Source organism: Podarcis erhardii (assembly GCF_964252035.2).
Source record: "Podarcis erhardii genome assembly, chromosome: 15".
In the NCBI taxonomy this organism is placed as follows: domain Eukaryota; kingdom Metazoa; phylum Chordata; class Lepidosauria; order Squamata; family Lacertidae; genus Podarcis; species Podarcis erhardii.
Genome location: NC_138505.1, coordinates 8,841,687 through 8,860,600, shown reverse-complemented (window position 1 = coordinate 8,860,600; position 18,914 = coordinate 8,841,687). Strand labels below are relative to the sequence as shown.

Genomic DNA, 18,914 nt, shown 5'->3' with positions numbered 1-18,914 from the left:
ACTGTGGAGACAGAGTGTAATCATTGAGGAAACCCAGCCAGATGGGCAGGGTATAAATAATAAATTATTATTATTATTATTATTATTGGTGGTAGTCACTGAGAGCCTTACCTTTCATGAATTTGTCCAGACTTTTCTCTCTTTCTCTCTCTTTCTTTCTTTCTTTCTTTCTTTCTTTCTTTCTTTCCCTTCCTTCCTGCCTTCTTTTTTTTTAAAAAAATATTTTTTATTAGGATTTATAAATGGACATACAAAGCTTAATATCAAATACCTTTTTTGGGTGGGGAGTCAAAAACTAAAATATTGATCTAAATACAATAAGAACATAGAAAAAAAGAGAGAAAGAAAAGCAGGAAAGACAGAGAAATACAGAAGACGAAATAGGTAAGAGATTTTTTAAAAGAGAGAAAAAAATAAAGTTCAGAAATTAAAGAACTTCCGACTCTTTGTCGGGCTGCTGTACATAAACAACATTCACTTCAGCCACTCCAGTTTAGCATCCTATAAAAGTCACGTTCTATAAACAAACATCATCTCCCATCCTCAGATTCCAGTCTTCTTTTTTCATTGGGTTGTTATTTTTCTTCCTTTTCAGATTTGAGGCCGAGCTCCATCAGGCCTTATAAGAACAACTCTTTCAGAATGTGTGCCCTGAGTTTGTTTTTTTCCTCTTCCCTCCCTGTCCCTTTCCCCTTGTGTGCCATGTACCTTCCAGCTTGTAAGCCTGCGGGTAGTGACTGCCTTGCTTTGACTGCATGTAAGCTACTCTGGGACCCTTTTTGGCTGGAGAGCAGGGTGCAAATGCTCTAAATATATAAGCAATTTGACACGACATGATGGATGCGACAGGGTTATTTTTCGGTCTTCAAGAGGAACGACTGAGCAGGAGGGTTTGCCCTTTTCATTCCTGCTAGAGGCAACGGCAAATAAGCACACAGAAAAATCTTATGCATAAATAAAGGCTATTTAATGTTATATTTCCGGGAGATGGAGCCCGCGTGGAAGAAAGAGGAGGCCGCAGGGAACTGAAAACACGCAGGAAGGAAGCAATATCTGAAATGGAGGCCTTGTCCGCAGAGGGCACAAATCTGAAAAGAAAAAACAACAGAAACCCAATGAAACAGAGAAGAACACAACGTCCCTCCCCTCTCCGCCTTGCTCTTTCTCCCCCCAAATCTCCATTTTCATTCTCACCATAATCCTGCAAGGAAGTTTATGCTGCGAGCTTGTGACTGACTCAGTGACCTTTTAGGGCCAAGCGGGGATTTGAACCCAGGACTCTCTCCGGACCTCGTATGACACTCCAACCCACAACACCACACCATAGCTGTCAACTTACAGATTTGAAAATAAGGGACCAGCAGCCTCGAAAATAAGGGATCAGCAGCCAAAATAAGGGATTTTCCCAGCACAGGTATGTTCAACTTCTGAGCCCCTCCGAGCCAAAGGCAGAAAGCCCAGCCAGCAGCCAAACGAAGCCTCAAGCGGTGGTTCCCACAGCGCAGCAACCCGGCAAAGGGGATGCAGCAAGGAAAACCACCGTCACCTCTCCGCTGGGAAGCGCTGAGCAAAGACGAGTCCCCAGGCAACGCGGCCGATTTGATCGGCACAAGGCATACAAGCTCCACCCCCCAGTCGTTCTTAGACTCCTTATTGGGTGAGCAACGCAGCCAAGCAACACAGTTGGAGCCTCCCTCCTCCCTGGCCGGCAGGGAGGGAGGGAGAGGAGCTGCTTCCTTTGAAACCCGGGAAATTGAAGGGACATCATCAATAAGGGACAGTAGCCGGACACAGTGCCGGGATAAGGGACTTTCCTGCCAAATAAGGGGCGGTTGACAGCTATGGTTGGCTCTAGCACCACCTGCTGTTGGGCTCCCTGCCTTCCACCCTACCAGCCCCAATGGGTGCCAGTCTTCCACTGCATAGGAAGCCCTCAAATCTTACCCTCTAAGGCCACCCACCAGGCAGAATTATCGGCTCTAGAACCAACGGCGGAAAAAGGTGTCCAGGATGGAAGCGGAGTCGCCTAGGTCCTCTCCAGGGCGTGAGCGGAAGGGCGACAGGTCTCCTGCAGAAGGAACCAGCCTGGTTAGCCAGAGGTGGTGTCATGGATAGGCTGGATGCCAAAGAGCAGTGGGAGGTACCAGCTGAGGAACCCCTGAGGGAAGAAGGCTTCAGAGCCAGGGGAAGGCGATGGGTGGTCAGAGGGAGAAGACTGGGAGGAGGAAGTGTCCGAAGATGAAGAGGGAACAGGGTTTAGTGAGCAGGAAGAGGCAGTGACAGAGAGCCGTTCAGACTCAGAGGTAGAAGTGGATGCTGGAGAGGAGGGGGTGGCCAGGCTGCTGAAGAAGCCAGGGAGTCTCCCCCTCCTGCTGTGTGACCATCTCCTCTTCTCTCCTGGTCTCCCAGAACCAGAAGAGGTATGAAGAGGGTGAAGCAAAGAATGACAAGACGAAGGAGTCTCAGGTTGCTGGGGAAGGGCCCTGGGGAGAAGCCTTAAGAGAGCGGTGGAAGGCAGGGACCTTCCGTCCTCACAACTGCCACAGTGGGGCAAGACCTACTGGGAAGAGCTGCTGTGCTCGCTAGGCCTGGACTGCTTTCTTTATTTGAATGAAGAGTGAACTTTACTGACACATAAGGACTAGAAACTTAAAAAAGAAAAACCGGAGAAGCAAAAGTTGAGATTCTTAGGAAGCTTCTGTGTGCTTCTCAGGAACAGCAGAACAAACGCTATGCCGAATCTCTGTTTCCCGTGACTGTTTACCCGCAAAGGCCAGCATGAGATGAAAGTTCTCTCGAACCAGGCTCCCCCTCCTTGCACTCACCTGAGGCTCCTTGCCGGCCACCGTCAAACCCCGGACGTGGCTCCCCTCCGCTCTGGCGGGTGACAACTGTCTCCTCGTGACCCTGACTGTCACGCACTGTCCGCCTCTCTTCCACCGTCTGAAGCAAGAGGATGTAAGGGATGGGTGAAATTTGGGGAAGATTCCTGGGGTAGAAGTATAGACTCTGCTCGTTAAGAAGGGGATCCAGTAGGATCCAGTGTGAGGAATGGCATGCCAACATTCAGAGGAGACCTTTATGTTTCCAGGGACCTCAGGAGTCAATACCTCCTAAACTGTTTTGAAGATTAATAAATTACTGAGCCCATTGTGTAGTTTGTCATTTTTCAGTTTAAAGCCAGGCGGTCCTGAGAGATGTCAGTCAGCAGCACCCCCTGCTGCCAGGTTAAAAAGTAAACTTCACAATGCAGCTTGACGCTCTCTTCAATTCATCTGAATGCAGAACATATTGCTAAATTATCAGTACATTATACTCTACTTATCACTATATAATAAAATTGTCAGGCTGTCATCACGTTGCAGTTCGCATGGCCACCAACAGGCGGCCCCACAAAGTGACAGAGCAGAACAATATTACATATTGATATGTTACCCTTTAACCACCACCCAAGGCCAATTAATGCAGATAAAATATTCAGCGCAATGAAATAAACCTATCCATCACCATTGCTTCTCAACCTCTCCTTGGCAGAGGAGTGAAAATCCAATGGACACAAGTACCATCTAAGTACTCCTGAAAGCAGATATTCAAAGTGAATGGGCCTAAGTGAGTCACGTCCATGGATTTTGAATGGGACTATTCTGCATAAGGGTGGGACGTGGGCGGCGCTGTGGGTTAAACCACAGAGCCTAGGACTTGCCGATCAGAAGGTTGGCGGTTCGAATCCCCGCAACGAGGTGAGCTCCCGTTGCTTGGTCCCTGCTCCTGCCAACCTAGCAGTTCGAAAGCACGTCAAAGTGCAAGTAGATAAATAGGTACCGCTCTGGCGGGAAGGTAAACAGCATTTCCGTGCGTTGCTCTGGTTCGCCAGAAGCAGCTTAGTCCTGCTGGCCACATGACCCGGAAGCTGTACGCCGGCTCCCTCGGCCAGTAAAGCGAGATGAGCCACGAGTCGGCCACGACTGGACCTAATGGTCAGGGGTCCCTTTACCTTTTTACTCTGCATAAGGCTAACCTGGTATACACACCCATTCATGCACGCGCACACACACACACACACACTGGATTAAAGAAGCTTTGGCACATACCCCATCTGGTGCTACCACTTTTGTGATTGAGACGCTTTTGAAATACGACCGGGGTTGGGCTGGGGGAAGAATAGTCTCAAGCCCTTTGGACGTGACCTGCGAGTCCAGATCTGTAATAGATATGTAACCGAGTATCAGCTGAGCCAGTTTTTACACTCACACACCCCTCTCCATTCTTCCCGCAAGACATCCAAGTTTCCACAATAATCCCCCCTTAAGAAAACAAATTCAGCATGTAAAAACACTTTTGCTTAGAGTGTGAATCATTTTTAACCGAGAGGCTTCTATGCTTTCCTCTGCAACAATAAGGACTAGCCACTTGAATGCACAAGAGTTGTCCTGGCAAAACAGATACGGCTAAGTCCAGTATCTGGCTCCCCACAGAGGCCAAACAGACACCTCTGGGGAGATCACAAGCAACAGCCCCCTGCTGCTATACCTAGGGGTTGCCATGTGCCTGGAATATCCCGAATATTTGGCAGCAGCGTCCTGGTGAAAATCAGAGAAATGTCTGGGAAAATCCAGTCATATGGCAACTCATGTCGGCAGTGCCGTTTTTTGGCGATTTCCCGTAAAAATAGCTCCAAAACGGTAGTTTTGTTTGCGATTTTGCCCCAAAAGCTCTATAACCTTGGGCAAAACTATTAAAAACCCAAATAATTTTGCCCCCCTCAATGCTCAACAAATTTTCTGTCCAAATTTTCACTGTTTGAAATATGGCAACCCTAGCTATCCCCAGTCACTGAACACATACTCAGATATACTGCTCCTGAACATGGAGGGTTTATCTTCCCAAAATGAAAGGGTAGATTCTTGCATCACACAGCAAATTACCATATTTTTCGCTCCATAAGATGCACTTTTTTCCTCTTAAAATCTAAGGAGAATTGTCTGTGCGTCTTATGGAGCGAATGTGTGGTCCCTGGCGCTGGGTGGGGGGGGCCGGGCTTCGCCCGCCAGCCCTGACAAGCTCCTGAGCAGCTTGCGAAGCCTCCGCAGGGCAGCGGGGAGCCTTCATCCCACTGCCCTGGGGAGGTTTCGCGCGGCTATCACTGGCTTTTGCAGGAGGTGGGGGAAGGGACAGAGCAAGACTATCTCACTTCTCCCACCTCCCGCAAAAGCCCCCAAGAGCCGCATTTTTCTTGAATCCCACCCCCAAAGTGGGTGTGCCTTATGGTCAGGTGCGCCTTATGGAGCGAAAAATACGGTACATACACTCGCATATATACAGACACCCAGCCATTTCCAAAACACTCATGAATAATCTGGGCGGTCTCAAAAGACCCAGACATGTGGCTCTTCGGATGTTTTGCCCCAAACCAACCACTGTTCCCTCCCCGCCGTTTGCCCTCTGACCTCTGTCTTCCTTTGGGGTATCTTTCAGTTCTGGGAGAGGTGGATCAGTCTCTCGCAGCTGTAAAAAAACAACAACAGAGAACGCAGTCAGTAAGGTCTGTGAAAACTGTGCGAGCGATAGGAGAAGGAAAAAACAAATGCAGAAGGAGAAGGCGGAGTGATATGGCAGAGCGATTGAAAGACTGGCTATCCAATCAGCGTTCACCCATGACAGGGCCTTTTTAGTGATGGCTCCCCAGTTGCGGAATGCCCTCTCCATCATTATTAACTTCCGGGAGGAATTGTAAAAACACTTCTCTTCACCCAGGTAATTGGTTGCCAAAGAAGACTGTTCCAAACAACCCTGAGATCACTGCAAGGAGTATTGTTTTCAACTGTAATTGCTTTTAGAATGTTCTAAATTGTTATCAGGGACATGGATGGTGCTGTGGGTTAAACCACAGAGCCTAGGACTTGACGATCAGAAGGTCGGCGGTTCGAATCCCTGCGACGGGGTGAGCTCCAGTTGCTCGGTCCCTGCTCCTGCCAACCTAGCAGTTCGAAAGCACGTCAAAGTGCAAGTAGATAAATAGGTACCGTTCCGGCGGGAAGGTAAACAGCGTTTCCGTGCGCTGCTCTGGTTCACCAGAAGCGGCTTAGTCACGCTGGCCACATGACCTGGAAGCTGTCTGCAGACAAACGCCGGCTCCCTTGTCCAGTTAAGAAGAAGAGGGAAAGAGTTTGGATTTGATATCCCGCTTTATCACTACCCAAAGAAGTCTCAAAGCAGCTAACATTCTCCTTTCCCTTCCTCCCCCACAACAAACACTCTGTGAGGTGAGTAAAGCGAGATGAGCGTCGCAACCTCAGAGTCGGTCACGACTGGACCTAATGGTCAGGGGTCCCTTTACCTTTAAATTGTTATTGGTTTTTGAATCTTTTTGTTATAGCTGTATATAAAGGTAAAGGACCCCTGGATGGTTAAGTCCAGTCAAAGGCGACTAAGGGGTTGCGACACTCATCTCACTTTCAGGCCGAGGGAGCCGGCGTTTGTCCACAGACAGCTTTCCGGGTCATGTGACCAGCATGACTAAACCGCTTCTGGCGCAACGGGACACCGTGACAGAAGCCAGAGCGCACGGAAACGCCGTTTACCTTCCCGCCGGAGTGGTACCTATTTATCTACTTGCACTGGCATGCTTTCGAACTGCTAGGTTGGCAGGAGCTGGAACAGAGCAGCGGGAGCTCACTCCATTGCGGGGATTCGAACCGCTGACCTTCTGATTTGCATGCCCAAGAGGCTCAGTGGTTTAGACCACAGCACCACCCACATCCAGAGTAGGAGGCATAGCTATATATATAGTTATCTGTTTGCTGCCTTGGGCTCCTTGGAGAGGAAGGGCAGGATCTAAATTCCATCCATCCATGGAAATAACTCCCTGCCTGCAGAAAAGTAGCCTATCAGGGGGGAAATGCTACAACAGCCCTATCTGTGACGTGCTCATTTCCTATGGGAAAGGTCTTTTTTGTTGTTTTTTTTAAGCATGCGTGAGATTGTGCAGAAATATCACCGTGCCCCTCAAAATTTAAGGGGCAGAGCTGTAGCTCAATGGTTGAGCATCTGCTTCTTGCATGCAGAAGGTTCCAGGTTCAATTTGTGACACCTCCAGGCAGGGCTGGGAGAGACACCTTGTCTAAAAATCCTTGGCAGCCACTGCCAGCCAGTGTTGGCAGAACTGAACTAGACGGACCAGTAATCTGATTCAGAACAAGGCAGCTTCTTGTCTTCCTACCGGTCATGTGACGTAGTGCCACCCCGAATTCTACCACCTTAGTCTTCCAACTCATTCTGCATTATGGGCAGAACAGGTCAAACCAGGCAATTCCTTTGCAATGATCCCTGATGTCAGGGAACTGCCATCAGCTCAGAGGCGAGAGGTGGAAGGGCAGTTGTGTTACAGGAAGCCTCCGAAGATCTTGCAAAGCAGTTCTTCCTCTGGCGAGGAGGGAAGCCCTGCCTACAGTGGGGAAGGGGCGCAGGGATCAGAAGATGGTAGGGAGAGGCTCAACACCGAGCCTGAGCAAAGCGGAGGGGAGGCAAGTCCCCCTTTGCCAGCGCCCACTCTGCGCAGTAGGTTTGCGCGCAGAGAGGGGAGGAGAAGGATGGGGGTCACACGACTGTTATGCTGGGGAAGGTATAAGGACCGCCCACTCCCAGATTCTGCTAGCGACTGAGCAGACATGGACTTGCGACGCTCTGAGCTGTAAATACTTTGTACAGATAATAAAGCCTGGAAAAGACAGGCTGGAGTCTTGTCTGTTTGCTCTTGAGCAACCACACCAGCACCTGACACCTGACTTTGGGGATTTGTTTAAGGAGCAGACTGTCCCCATCTCTCTGGCCACCGCCCCTGCCCAACCCCAAACATGAGGCCTCCTCTGCCAGAATTGCAACCATTTCACTTGGCCAGCTCAGTGGGAGAGAAGAGAAGCAGGGCAGCTCCTACTGGAACCTGAGTTTGCTTTTTTCCTCTTCCCTCCCTGTCCCTTTCCCCTCGTGTGCTGTGTTTTTTTCTTAGGATGCAAGCCTGCGGGCAGGGATTCTTTGATTTAAATGATTATATTTAAATGATTAAATGACCTTTAAAGCCCTTGACAGCCTAGGACCCTCGTACCTACGGGACTGCCTCTCCTGGTATGCCCCATGGAGGACCTTAAGGTCCATAAATAGCAATACCCTAGAGGTCCTGGGCCCTAAGGAAGTTATATTAGCCTCAACCAGAGCCAGGGCCTTCTCAACACTGGCTCCCTCCTAGTGGAACGCTCTGTCTCATGAGACCAGGGCCCTGCAGGATCTGATTTCTTTCCGCAGGGCCTGTAAGACGGAGTTGTTCCACCTGGCCTTTGGCTTAGAATCAGTTTGATTCCCTCCCCCTCTTTCTTTTTCCTTTCTCCTCCTGTAAAGAGGCTACATCCTAATGTTTTAATGTTGTATTTTAATCTTGTTTTTTAAATTGTATTTTAATCAACTTGTTTTTATTATTGGTTGTTGGCCGCCTTGAGCCCAGTATTGGCTGGGGAGGGCAGGGTATAAATAAAATTTATTATTGTTGTTGTTGTTGTTGTTGTTGTTGTTGTTGTTGTTGTTACATAAGCCAATCTGGGAGCTTTTCCTGTAGCAGAATGGGGTACCAAACACTCTAAACCAATAGGCAAAGATGAGGCATCGTATCAGGGATGGTCCCCAATTCAGAGCACCACACACCCCTTGGAATGGCTGCCAGGGCCTCCTCTCTGGAGCTGTGGGGCCTGAGTCGTCCTCTAGGGCTCTGCTGCTGGACCTCTGGCTATCCGGATGTTTCAGCATGAAATCCCGCAGAGTCTGCCTCTTCTCAGGTGATGGTGCCGGTGGCTCTGGGAAATCTGTGGGCAGATAAACAACAATTGTTCATTTTGATTTTATTTATTCTGGGGTTAAGGCTGCAGCTCAGGGGCACAGAATCTGGGGAGAAACCGCCGTCTGAATATCTAGAGAGTTGCTCCCTTTTATTCAGGACCATGAGGACTAGAATCTTGACTTCCGGAGGCGGCGCGAAGGGCAATGGCTGCCCTTTCCTAACGGGAAGGGAAGCTCCGCTCGAGAAAGGGTCGTCCGCTACGGCGCAGCGGAGACCCGAAACGGAAACCCGCAGGCAGCAGAAGCCTGCGGTCCCGGGACCCGGCGGGCGCCAGCAGCGGCCACCGAAACGTTGAAGGAACCCCGTAAGGGGCTCCGGATCGCGGAGGAGGCTGCGGCGCTGTGGGTCGTTCCGCAATCGGCGGAGTGAAGCCGCGTAGCTGTTGCCAGTGAGCGCTGACCTTTCTTCCTGAAATTTATGCTCTGAAAACAACAACTCGTGAGTAAACAACTGACTGTATGCAATTTGGGACTTTAAAATATTAAATTTGGCTGAAAGCGGAGTGACGAAAAACAGGAAGTCCGTCTTCCGCTCCCATTGAACTTGAACGCAAAGAGCTGGAGGAGTGGAGGCAAAGAGAGATCTTTTAAATTACTTGATCTGAGCACCCATTGAACTTTATTCAAAGTGGAACAATAACTTTATGTGTTGGACTTTTATATTTTAATTTATACGGGGATATCTTTCTCCCTTTGGAGCTACATTCTAACTAAAAACCCCAGGCGCTGGAGCTGCCTGAGAAACTGAGCTGTCAGCTTGCAGTTTGCAGTTTGGATACTTTGAATCTGAACTTTGAAACAATCTGAGAGAATTTGAACTTGCTACTTTAAGGCATTTGGATTACCAGCTTGCACCATCAGAAACACTGTTGCTGTATTAAACCTCAACTCTGCTGAAAAATCTCTTTATTGAAGGTTCTTGGACTTAGAAATCTGACTTTATTTTAACTGAAATTGATTTCTTTCCTGAAATATTTTAAACTCCCCCTAGAGGATTTGGGACCTATAACAGTGACTTTTATTTTACTTTCCCTTTCCCGGCCCTCTGCTGACTGTTACCATCTGGGCTGTGGCTTTCTCATGGGAACAACTCAGCTTGACCTTGACTTTTAGATAACTTTGGAATGAGTGGTACAAGAAGGAGAGGAAGAACTAAACAAACAACTTTGACAACTTTAACCGCAGCCTCACAGGCACGTAGATCATCTGTGCCTACTTTGCCTTCTGAGGTGGAAGCTGTCTCTCTGCCTGTTTCTCTGCCTCGGGCAGGGGAGGGAGAAACTGAGGAATTACAACTGGAAGATATGGCCTCAGGGGCAAGCACTGCTATTTTAGAGAAAATTTTTGAAAAATTGGAATCTTTGGACAAGAAAGTAGAATCTTTGGACAAGAAAGCCGATGAGCAAACATATAAAATTGAGCAGAACACAGAATGTTTAAATAAATTATCTGGACAAGTTGCACAGAATACTCAAGCAATTGCAGAATTGAAGGAGGCTGCAGGGGAAAATCGGAAATTGGCTGAAGATACCAGCCAAAAACTTGAAAATTTAGAACAAGAGGTAAGACCACTCTGCAAACAAGTAGGTGAACATCAGACCTATTTGTCTATGCTTGAACTGCGGAACAGGGAGAGCAATTTAAGGATAAGAGCAATACCAGAAGTGGAAGAAGGCAACCTAGCTGAGTTTTTGACTAAAGAATTTTCCAAATTTTGGAGTTTAGAGGAAAAGGATTTTAAAATTGTTTCGGCTTTTAGGCTCGGAAGACTTCTAAAGAAAGAGAAGCCCAGAGACTGTTTGATAATACTGAGGTCAAAGGAGGAAAGGGATAAGATTTTGGGCCTACACTACGGAAAGTCACTGGACATTTTGGACAAAAGAATTGAGATTTACAAGGATATTCCTAAACAACTGCTAGATCTTAGATCTAACTATTTGGAGTTGACAAGACTACTAAGGAAGAATTCAATCATCTTTAGGTGGGAATTTCCTCAAGGACTATCTTTTACTTTTAGAGGGAAGAAGATCAAAATCAGAACATCAGAAGATAGAGACAAATTTCTGAACGTATACGGAGAGGACCTTCACAAAGGAATTGACCAACTTCCAGGGCCTGAAACACCAGAGGTACCTGCACCCTTGGACCCTGAAGATCTTCTGAATAAGATACCACCCCCTGAAAAATAACCAGATTTATTCAGGATGTCTCTGCAACTTTTGAGCTGGAACATTAATGGCTGCAACATCCCGGAAAAAAGGAGGAAAATTTTTCATATATTAAAAAAAGAACAATTGGATATTATCTGCTTACAAGAAACACATGTGACTAGGCTCCATAGAAAGGTGTTAATAAACAAAAGACTTGGTCAAGAATTCATATCTTCGGACAGAGTAAAGAAGCGAGGAGTGGTGATATATGCAAAAGAGAGCCTGTCACCTAAATTCTTATTCAAAGACGAACATGGAAGAATATTAGGAATTGAGATACAATATCAAGGAGAAAAGATTTTGATATTAGGAATTTATGCACCAAATGACGGGAAATCGGAATTTTACAAGAAGTTGCATGAGATTATGCTGGACTATCTGGACTACAACAACATCATTATGATGGGAGATATGAATGGGGTCGTATCGACAAACATGGATAAGTCACAAAATCAAAATGTTACAAAAGACGGCAGACTGCCAAAGACCTTTTTTGAAATGGCAGACAATATGGACTGGATTGACATTTGGAGAACTAAGAACCCCCTGGGAAGAGAGGGAACATTCTTCTCTGAAGCCCAACTGACTTGGACAAGAATCGACCAAATATGGATATCTAGAGGTCTGGCACCCAAGGTCAGAAAAGTGGAAATCTGCCCAAAGACCTGCTCCGACCATAATGCGCTGAAGATGGATATGACATTTTTGCCAACCGGTTCCTTTAGATGGAAGATGAATGATAGCTTGTTTAGAGATCAGGAGATTGTCAAGAAGGCCCAAAAAACTCTAAAGGATTATTTTGAAATAAATATGAACACTACGGTGGAAAAAAGAACTATCTGGGACGCAAGCAAAGCTGTCATGAGGGGGTTCTTGATACAACAGAACACTGTAAAGAAAAGAACACAAAATGAAAGGAAGGATAAGATTTTGCAGAAAATCAAAGAATTGGAGAAGAAATTAAGATCAAATCCGAAGTCACAGCCGATTCTGAGAGAAATTAAATTGTATCAAGCTCAATACTCCAAATTGATAAACCAAGAAATAGAATGGAAGATTAAATTAATGAAACAAAAAACTTTTGAATCGGCAAACAAATGTGGGAAACTGCTAGCCTGGCAGTTGAAGAAGAGACAGAAACTAAATACAGTTACAAACCTAGAAATTGAAGGAAGAAATATCCAGAACCCCATGGAAATTAGAAAGTGCTTCCAGAGATACTTTAAAAAATTATACACTCAAGGGCCGCAAGATGAGGTTGAGATTAAACAATTTTTGGAAAGAAATGGACTAACAAAGTTGTCACAAAAAAACAGATTAATCCTGAACAACAAAATAACACAGCAAGAGATTGAACAAGCTATCCAGAACATGCAATTGGGCAAATCTCCAGGGCCAGACGGTCTGACCTCCAAGTATTATAAGACACTAAAAGACTATCTGATCCAACCATTGATGGAGGTCTGTAATGAAATTATGGAAGGGAAGAAGGCGCCGGAATCGTGGAAGGAAGCTTTTATCACATTGATACCAAAATCTGAAGCTGAAAAGACACAACTTAAAAACTACCGTCCCATCTCCCTTCTGAATGTGGATTACAAAATATTTGCAGACATTTTGGCAAGTAGATTTAAAAGAGTTCTTAATGAAGTAATTCATAAAGACCAGGCAGGCTTTCTCCCAGGCAGACATATGTTTGCAAATACTAGGAACATTATTGACGTTTTGGAACTTTTGCAAACAGATATAAATACAAAAGCAGTGTTAATTTTCATAGACGCGGAGAAGGCCTTTGATAATATTTCTTGGAAATTTATGAAGGGAAATTTGAATGAAATGGGAGTGGGACGGGGGTTTGAGAATGGGATTGACGCAATATATTCAGAACAAAAGGCTAAACTAATAGTTAACAATGTGGTCACAGAAGAGTTCAAAATTGAAAAAGGAACACGACAAGGCTGCCCGATTTCCCCTTTGTTATTTATTTCGGTTCTGGTGGTGCTCTTGAACTTGATCAGAGGGGACCGGTTGGTGGAAGGGATTCAGGTCGGAGCGAAACAATACAAATTGAAAGCTTTTGCAGATGACCTAGTTTTGACTCTGCAGGAGCCAGAATCTAGTACGAAAAGAGTATTACAACTGATACAGGATTTTGGTCGGGTGGCAGGATTTAAATTAAATAAACAGAAAACTAAAGTGTTGGGAAAAAATTTGACAGATACAGAGTCGGAAAGGTTTCAGAGAGAAACAGAACTAACTATGGTTAAAAAAGTAAAATACCTAGGGGTAAACATAACAGCAAAAAACCTGAGTCTATTTAAGGATAATTATGAAAAATGTTGGTCTGAAATTAAGAGAGACTTGGATAGTTGGACAAAATTGAAGCTTTCTTTGTTAGGCCGAATTGCTGCTATCAAGATGAATGTATTGCCAAAAATGTTGTTTTTGTTTCAAACATTACAGATCGTGGACAAAACGGAGTGCTTCCAGAAGTGGCAGAAAGATATATCCAGATTTGTCTGGCAGGGCAAAAAGCCCAGAATTAAGTTTAAGATATTAACAGATGCGAAAGAAAGAGGGGGCTTTGCCCTGCCAGACTTAAAGTTGTATTATGAAGCCGCAGCTTTTTGCTGGCTAAAAGACTGGCTACTTCTCGAAGACACTGACGTGTTGGACTTGGAAGGTTTTAACAATGCTTTTGGTTGGCATGCATACCTATGGTATGACAAAGTTAAGATCAATAAGGCCTTTAAGAACCATATTGTCAGGAAAGCAGTGTTTAATGTCTGGACAAAATACAAAGACTTACTGGAAAATAAAACTCCAAGGTGGCTCTCACCTCTGGAGGCTAAGGCCCTAAAAAGACCCAATATGGAGGCTAAATGGCCAAAATATTGGGAAATATTAGAAAAAGATGGAGACAATTGGAAATTGCAGAGTTTAGAGAAAATGAAGGATAAGGTGCGAGACTGGTTACATTATGCTCAGATTAAAGAAGTTTTTAAAAATGATAAAAAGTTAGGGTTCCAGGTGGAGAAATCGAAGTTAGAAACTGAATTGTTAGAACCAAAGACTAAGGTATTATCTAGAATGTATAACTTGCTGTTAAAATGGAATACACAAGACGAAATGGTCAAATCGGTTATGATAAAATGGGCACAGGACATTGGGCATAACATTATGTTTGAGGACTGGGAAAGGTTGTGGACCACTGGGCTGAACTTCACCGCATGTAATGCTCTGAAGGAAAATGTAATGAAAATGATATATAGATGGTACATGACCCCAGTTAAACTTGCCAAAATATACCATTCGTCTGATAATAAATGTTGGAAATGTAAAGAAAACGAAGGAACATTCTTTCACCTCTGGTGGACATGCCCTAAGGTGAAGGTCTTCTGGGAAATGATATATAATGAGCTGAAAAAGGTATTTAAGTATACCTTCACTAAGAAACCAGAGGCCTTCCTTCTGGGTATTGTCGGCCAGAAGGTGTTAAAGAAGGACCGAACATTCTTTATGTATGCAACAACGGCAGCAAGGATACTCATCGCAAAAAACTGGAAAACTCAAGATCTACCCACACTGGAAGAGTGGCAGATGCAACTGATGGACTATATGCAACTGGCCGAGATGACAGGCAGAATCCGTAACCTGGGAGAAGAGAAGATGGAGGAAGACTGGGAGAAATTCAAGAAGTATCTACAAAAACATTGTAATTTGGTTGAATGCTAAGAAGGATGCTAGATTATAAAAAACTGGCCACCACTAAATTAGATTTGAAATTTGATGATAAGTGAGACTAAAGAAAATATAAAATTTTTTGGAAGAAGTGCTAGATTATATTTGAATGAGTGGACATGAGATTGTAAACAAGTTGATAATTTGTTTGGAAAAAACTTTTAACGATGTAAATGGGAGCGGGAGACGTGAGGAAGTCCAAAGAAGTGATGAAATTATGTCTGTGATAGAAGTAAGACTGTTTATTATTTGTGCATTTATATTTAAAAACTTTAATAAATATTTATAAAAAAAAAACATGAGGACTAGAATCTTGAAGTCTTTTTAAGGGAAGAGAAGAAGGTTCCAGGTTCAGTTCCCACATGCCCACTTCCCTCCAAACCGGGCCATCCCAAGCAGGACGCAAACCCAGTTGAAGCCGCCCAAGATCTTGCCTACCAAAGGGCCCAGAAGGCAAACTCCTCGCTCCCATCTCTTGGAAGAGGTTGTTGAAATCCTGGAACAGCTCGTCAAACCCGAAGGTGTCGTGGAAACGCATCCCGCCTGGGCTGAATGTGAACCCGAACCCAAAGTCCCCTGGGTGCCTCGCCCCAAAGCCATCTTCATCATCATCGTCATCGTCGTCCCGTGTGATTCCCCCAAAGAAGGGGTCGCGGGGCCTGTAGCAACAACGGGGAGAAGGGGAGAGGTGTTATGGGGGGGGGGGTGTTGCTTTAAATGTTAACGTGCTTGCTCAGCCTTAGCGGGGCTTATTTACTGTTACACGGTACTCTGTTTAAATAAACAAAAATCAAAATAGCATGTAATGCACAATGCAACCCACAGCTTGTAACTACAGTGGTACCTCAGGTTACATACGCTTCAGGTTAATAATAATAATAATAATAATATCTTTATTGTCATTGCCCCCTCTCAGGGACAACAAAAATTACTTGGCTGCTCCATCCACCCAGGTAGGGCACGCCACACAAAATCAGAACAACTATAAAAACACTAATTAAAACAATACAGTATAATACAGCAAGGAAGATTAGATAACTATCAAAGTCCAGGTTACATACGCTTCAGGTTACAGACTCCGTTAACCCAGAAATAGTGCTTCAGGTTAAGAACTTTGCTTCAGGATAAGAACAGAAATCGTGCTCCGGTGGCACGGCGGCAGCAGGAGGCCCCATTAGATGAAGTGGTGCTTCAGGTTAAGAACAGTTTCAGGTTAAGAACAGACCTCCGGAACGAATTAAGTACTTAACCCAAGTACTTAACCCAAGTACTTAACATAAAAATGGCTAAAAACGATTACATGGATGGACCCAGGTTTAAATCTTCATTTGGAGATAAAATGTGGGGCGGGGCTTGGGCCAGCCCATATCCCTCAGTGCAGCCTACCTCAAAGGGTTGTTGCAAGGGGAGTCGGGGACCCTCCAGCTGCTTTTGGGGAAGGGCAGGATACCCACAGGGGATGCGGGTGGCGCTGTGGGTTAAACCACAGAGCCTAGGGCCTGCCGATCAGAAGGTTGGCGGTTCGAATCCCCGCGACGGGGTGAGCTCCCGTTGCTCGGTCCCTGCTCCTGCCAACCTAGCAGTTCGAAAGCACAAGGTGCAAGTAGATAAATAGGTACCACTCCGGCGGGAAGGTAAACGACATTTCCGTGTGCTGCTCTGGTTCGGCCACATGACCCAATAAAGTAAGATGAGCACCGCAACCCCAGAGTCGGCCACGACTGGACCTAATGGTCAGGGGTCTCTTTAGCCTTTACCTTTTAGGATACCCACACGTCGTTAAAACGTCACCAAATAGGCGGATTGCTTGGAATGAGGCCTTAGTAAATAATGCGATCGCTTTGCCAGCTGCAAGGCAGGCAGAAACTTGCCCGGTGTAGCCCCGAGGTGTTGGAAGGGAAGCTGCCCCGGTGGGATTTCCGCCTGCCAAGCTTTGAAAAGCTCAGAGGAGGAGAGGGGGCAAAATATTTGCGCACAAAATAAGAAGCGAGGAGGATCCTCATTTCCCAGAGCCTCACCTCCGCTCCCCGGGGAAGCCGAAGAAACCCCGAAATACGTCGTAGAGGCTCATTCCGCGGCCAGCCGTAAAGCAATACCGCCACGCCTCCCTTCGCGCTTCCGCCACTCTGCTGTGAAACGCCCCCTTTCCTCCTCCCCCGTCTGCCCTTATATGGCGGCCGTAAAGCGAGCCAGGCTTCACGACGCTACCTCTAAACAACACTCCAGAGATAGAACTGACGTTCTCCTCTCCGGCGGCTTATAGACTTATTCGTGAGTTAGACTGATGCAATGCAATGCAAGTTTCCGAGTTCAATCGCAACGTCCCCCAAGGGACCTTGTAAATCAATGGGGAATTTAGAGTATCTTAAGAGCGATTGTTGACTGGCGCTGCCAGAGGGCACCAAGTATTATTATTACATCGTAAATTTTAGCCTCACAGAGGTTGATGTAAAAGCTTCCCTTGCCTGCAAGAATGCTGATAACTGGAGATGTCTCAATTTCCATTCAAATCTTCAGTTTTTTTCAGGTTTATTGTAAGCAGGCTGGCTGGCAGGCCCTCTCCTTTTTAACTATTGTATGTTAATTACTTAAAGACTTAAATGCAGGTTTAGTTTTGTACAATAGTTAAGGGATACAAGGTTTTGCTACCATCCCTGGACAACAGATATTCAAGGCTGCCATAGAACAACTTTGGACCCAGATGCCTCCCAGAATTCCTCCTCCAGTCCAAAGATCTACGGGCTAATAGTTCTAGAGAAGGGATAAAAAACAGTTGCACCATAGAGACCAACTAAGTTTGTTATTGGTATGAGCTTTCGTATGCATGCAGACTAAGAAGTGTGCATGCACACGAAAGCTCATACCGATAACCAACTTAGTTGGTCTCTGTGGGTTAAACCACAGAGCCTAGAACTTGCTGATCATTAGTTCGGCAGCTCAAATCCCCACAACGGGGTGAGCTGTTGCTCGGTCCCTGCTCCTGCCAACCTAGCAGTTCAAAAGTACCTCAAAGTGCAAGTAGATAAATAGGTACCCCTCTGGCGGGAAGGTAAACGGCATTTCCGTGCGCTGCTCTGGTTCACCAGAAGTGGCTTAGTCATGCTGGCCACAGGACCCGGAAGCTGTACGCCGGCTCCCTCGGCTTATAGAGTGAGATGAGCGCCGCAACCCCAGAGTCGGCCACGACTGGACCTAATGGTCAGGGGTCCCTTTACCTTTATGGTGCTACTAGAAGGATTTTTTAAAAATTTTGTTTCAACTATGGCAGACCAACACGGCTACCTACCTGTAACTAGAGAAGTGATATTTGGGGAGTGTTGATGCATCGAAAGGGCTCTCTTGGGGTGGGTTATTGGGGAAACTGCTGGAATAATCCACCCCTCTTGGATAGCCACTTATCCTTGGTCTTTCTGGGGGTTGAGCAAAGCAGGTTCTACAGATACTTCGCAACACTGCAATACCTTAAGAACCGCCTTTCCCCATAGCTGGAGGACCCTGCGCTCATCATCTGAGGCCCTTCTTTGTGTGCCTCTTCCATGAGAGGTTGGGAGGACATCAACAACCAACAGGGCCTTTTCCGCAGTGGCTCCCCACTTGTGGGCTGCTCTCCCCAGGGCAGCTCACCTGGCACCTTCATTACATAACTTTGGGCACCAAGGAAAAAATATTCCTTCTCCCAGGCCTTTGGCTAAGCAATTAATGGCTTGGGGTGTGTGTGCTGTTTTTCTTACTGCTTCTTTGTGTTTTTATATTGTAAAACAACCTGCGGTCCTCAGATGAAAGGCAGCATTGGAATTTATTAAATAAACTACCACGAGCCACTCAAGTTCAAAGTTATCCGCTAAATTGATATTATGTTTATGGATGTTCTGTATGGTTCTGACGAGTGAAACACAGGTAAGTTCAAGTCCAAGAAAGCAGCTGCTCTCGACTTGACTGTCTTGCAGTCTGCAATTCTTCCAGTCCATGCAAATCCATCCCCAAGATTTTGGCCCCCATAAATCCCAACGCTCCATTGCACAAAATGATGGTACATACAAGCAATGCCAAACTAGTATCCAGCATTGATTCTGGAGTTCT

At 45.9% G+C, this 18,914-nt stretch overlaps 1 protein-coding gene across 1 annotated transcript; it reads right to left on the bottom strand.

The window, feature by feature from the left end:
* Positions 1 to 945: 945 nt before the first annotated feature.
* On the bottom strand, positions 946 to 16,987 carry HAX1 (HCLS1 associated protein X-1). Its single transcript, XM_081841377.1, has 8 exons — positions 16,853 to 16,987; positions 15,273 to 15,493; positions 8,692 to 8,849; positions 5,448 to 5,505; positions 4,092 to 4,201; positions 2,826 to 2,943; positions 1,945 to 2,068; positions 946 to 1,088 (listed from the first exon to the last, which is right to left on the bottom strand). Exons 1-7 carry the CDS (start codon positions 16,903 to 16,905, stop codon positions 1,980 to 1,982), a joined length of 807 nt encoding a protein of 268 aa, XP_081697503.1. The 5' UTR covers positions 16,906 to 16,987; the 3' UTR covers positions 946 to 1,088; positions 1,945 to 1,979.
* Positions 16,988 to 18,914: the final 1,927 nt, after the last annotated feature.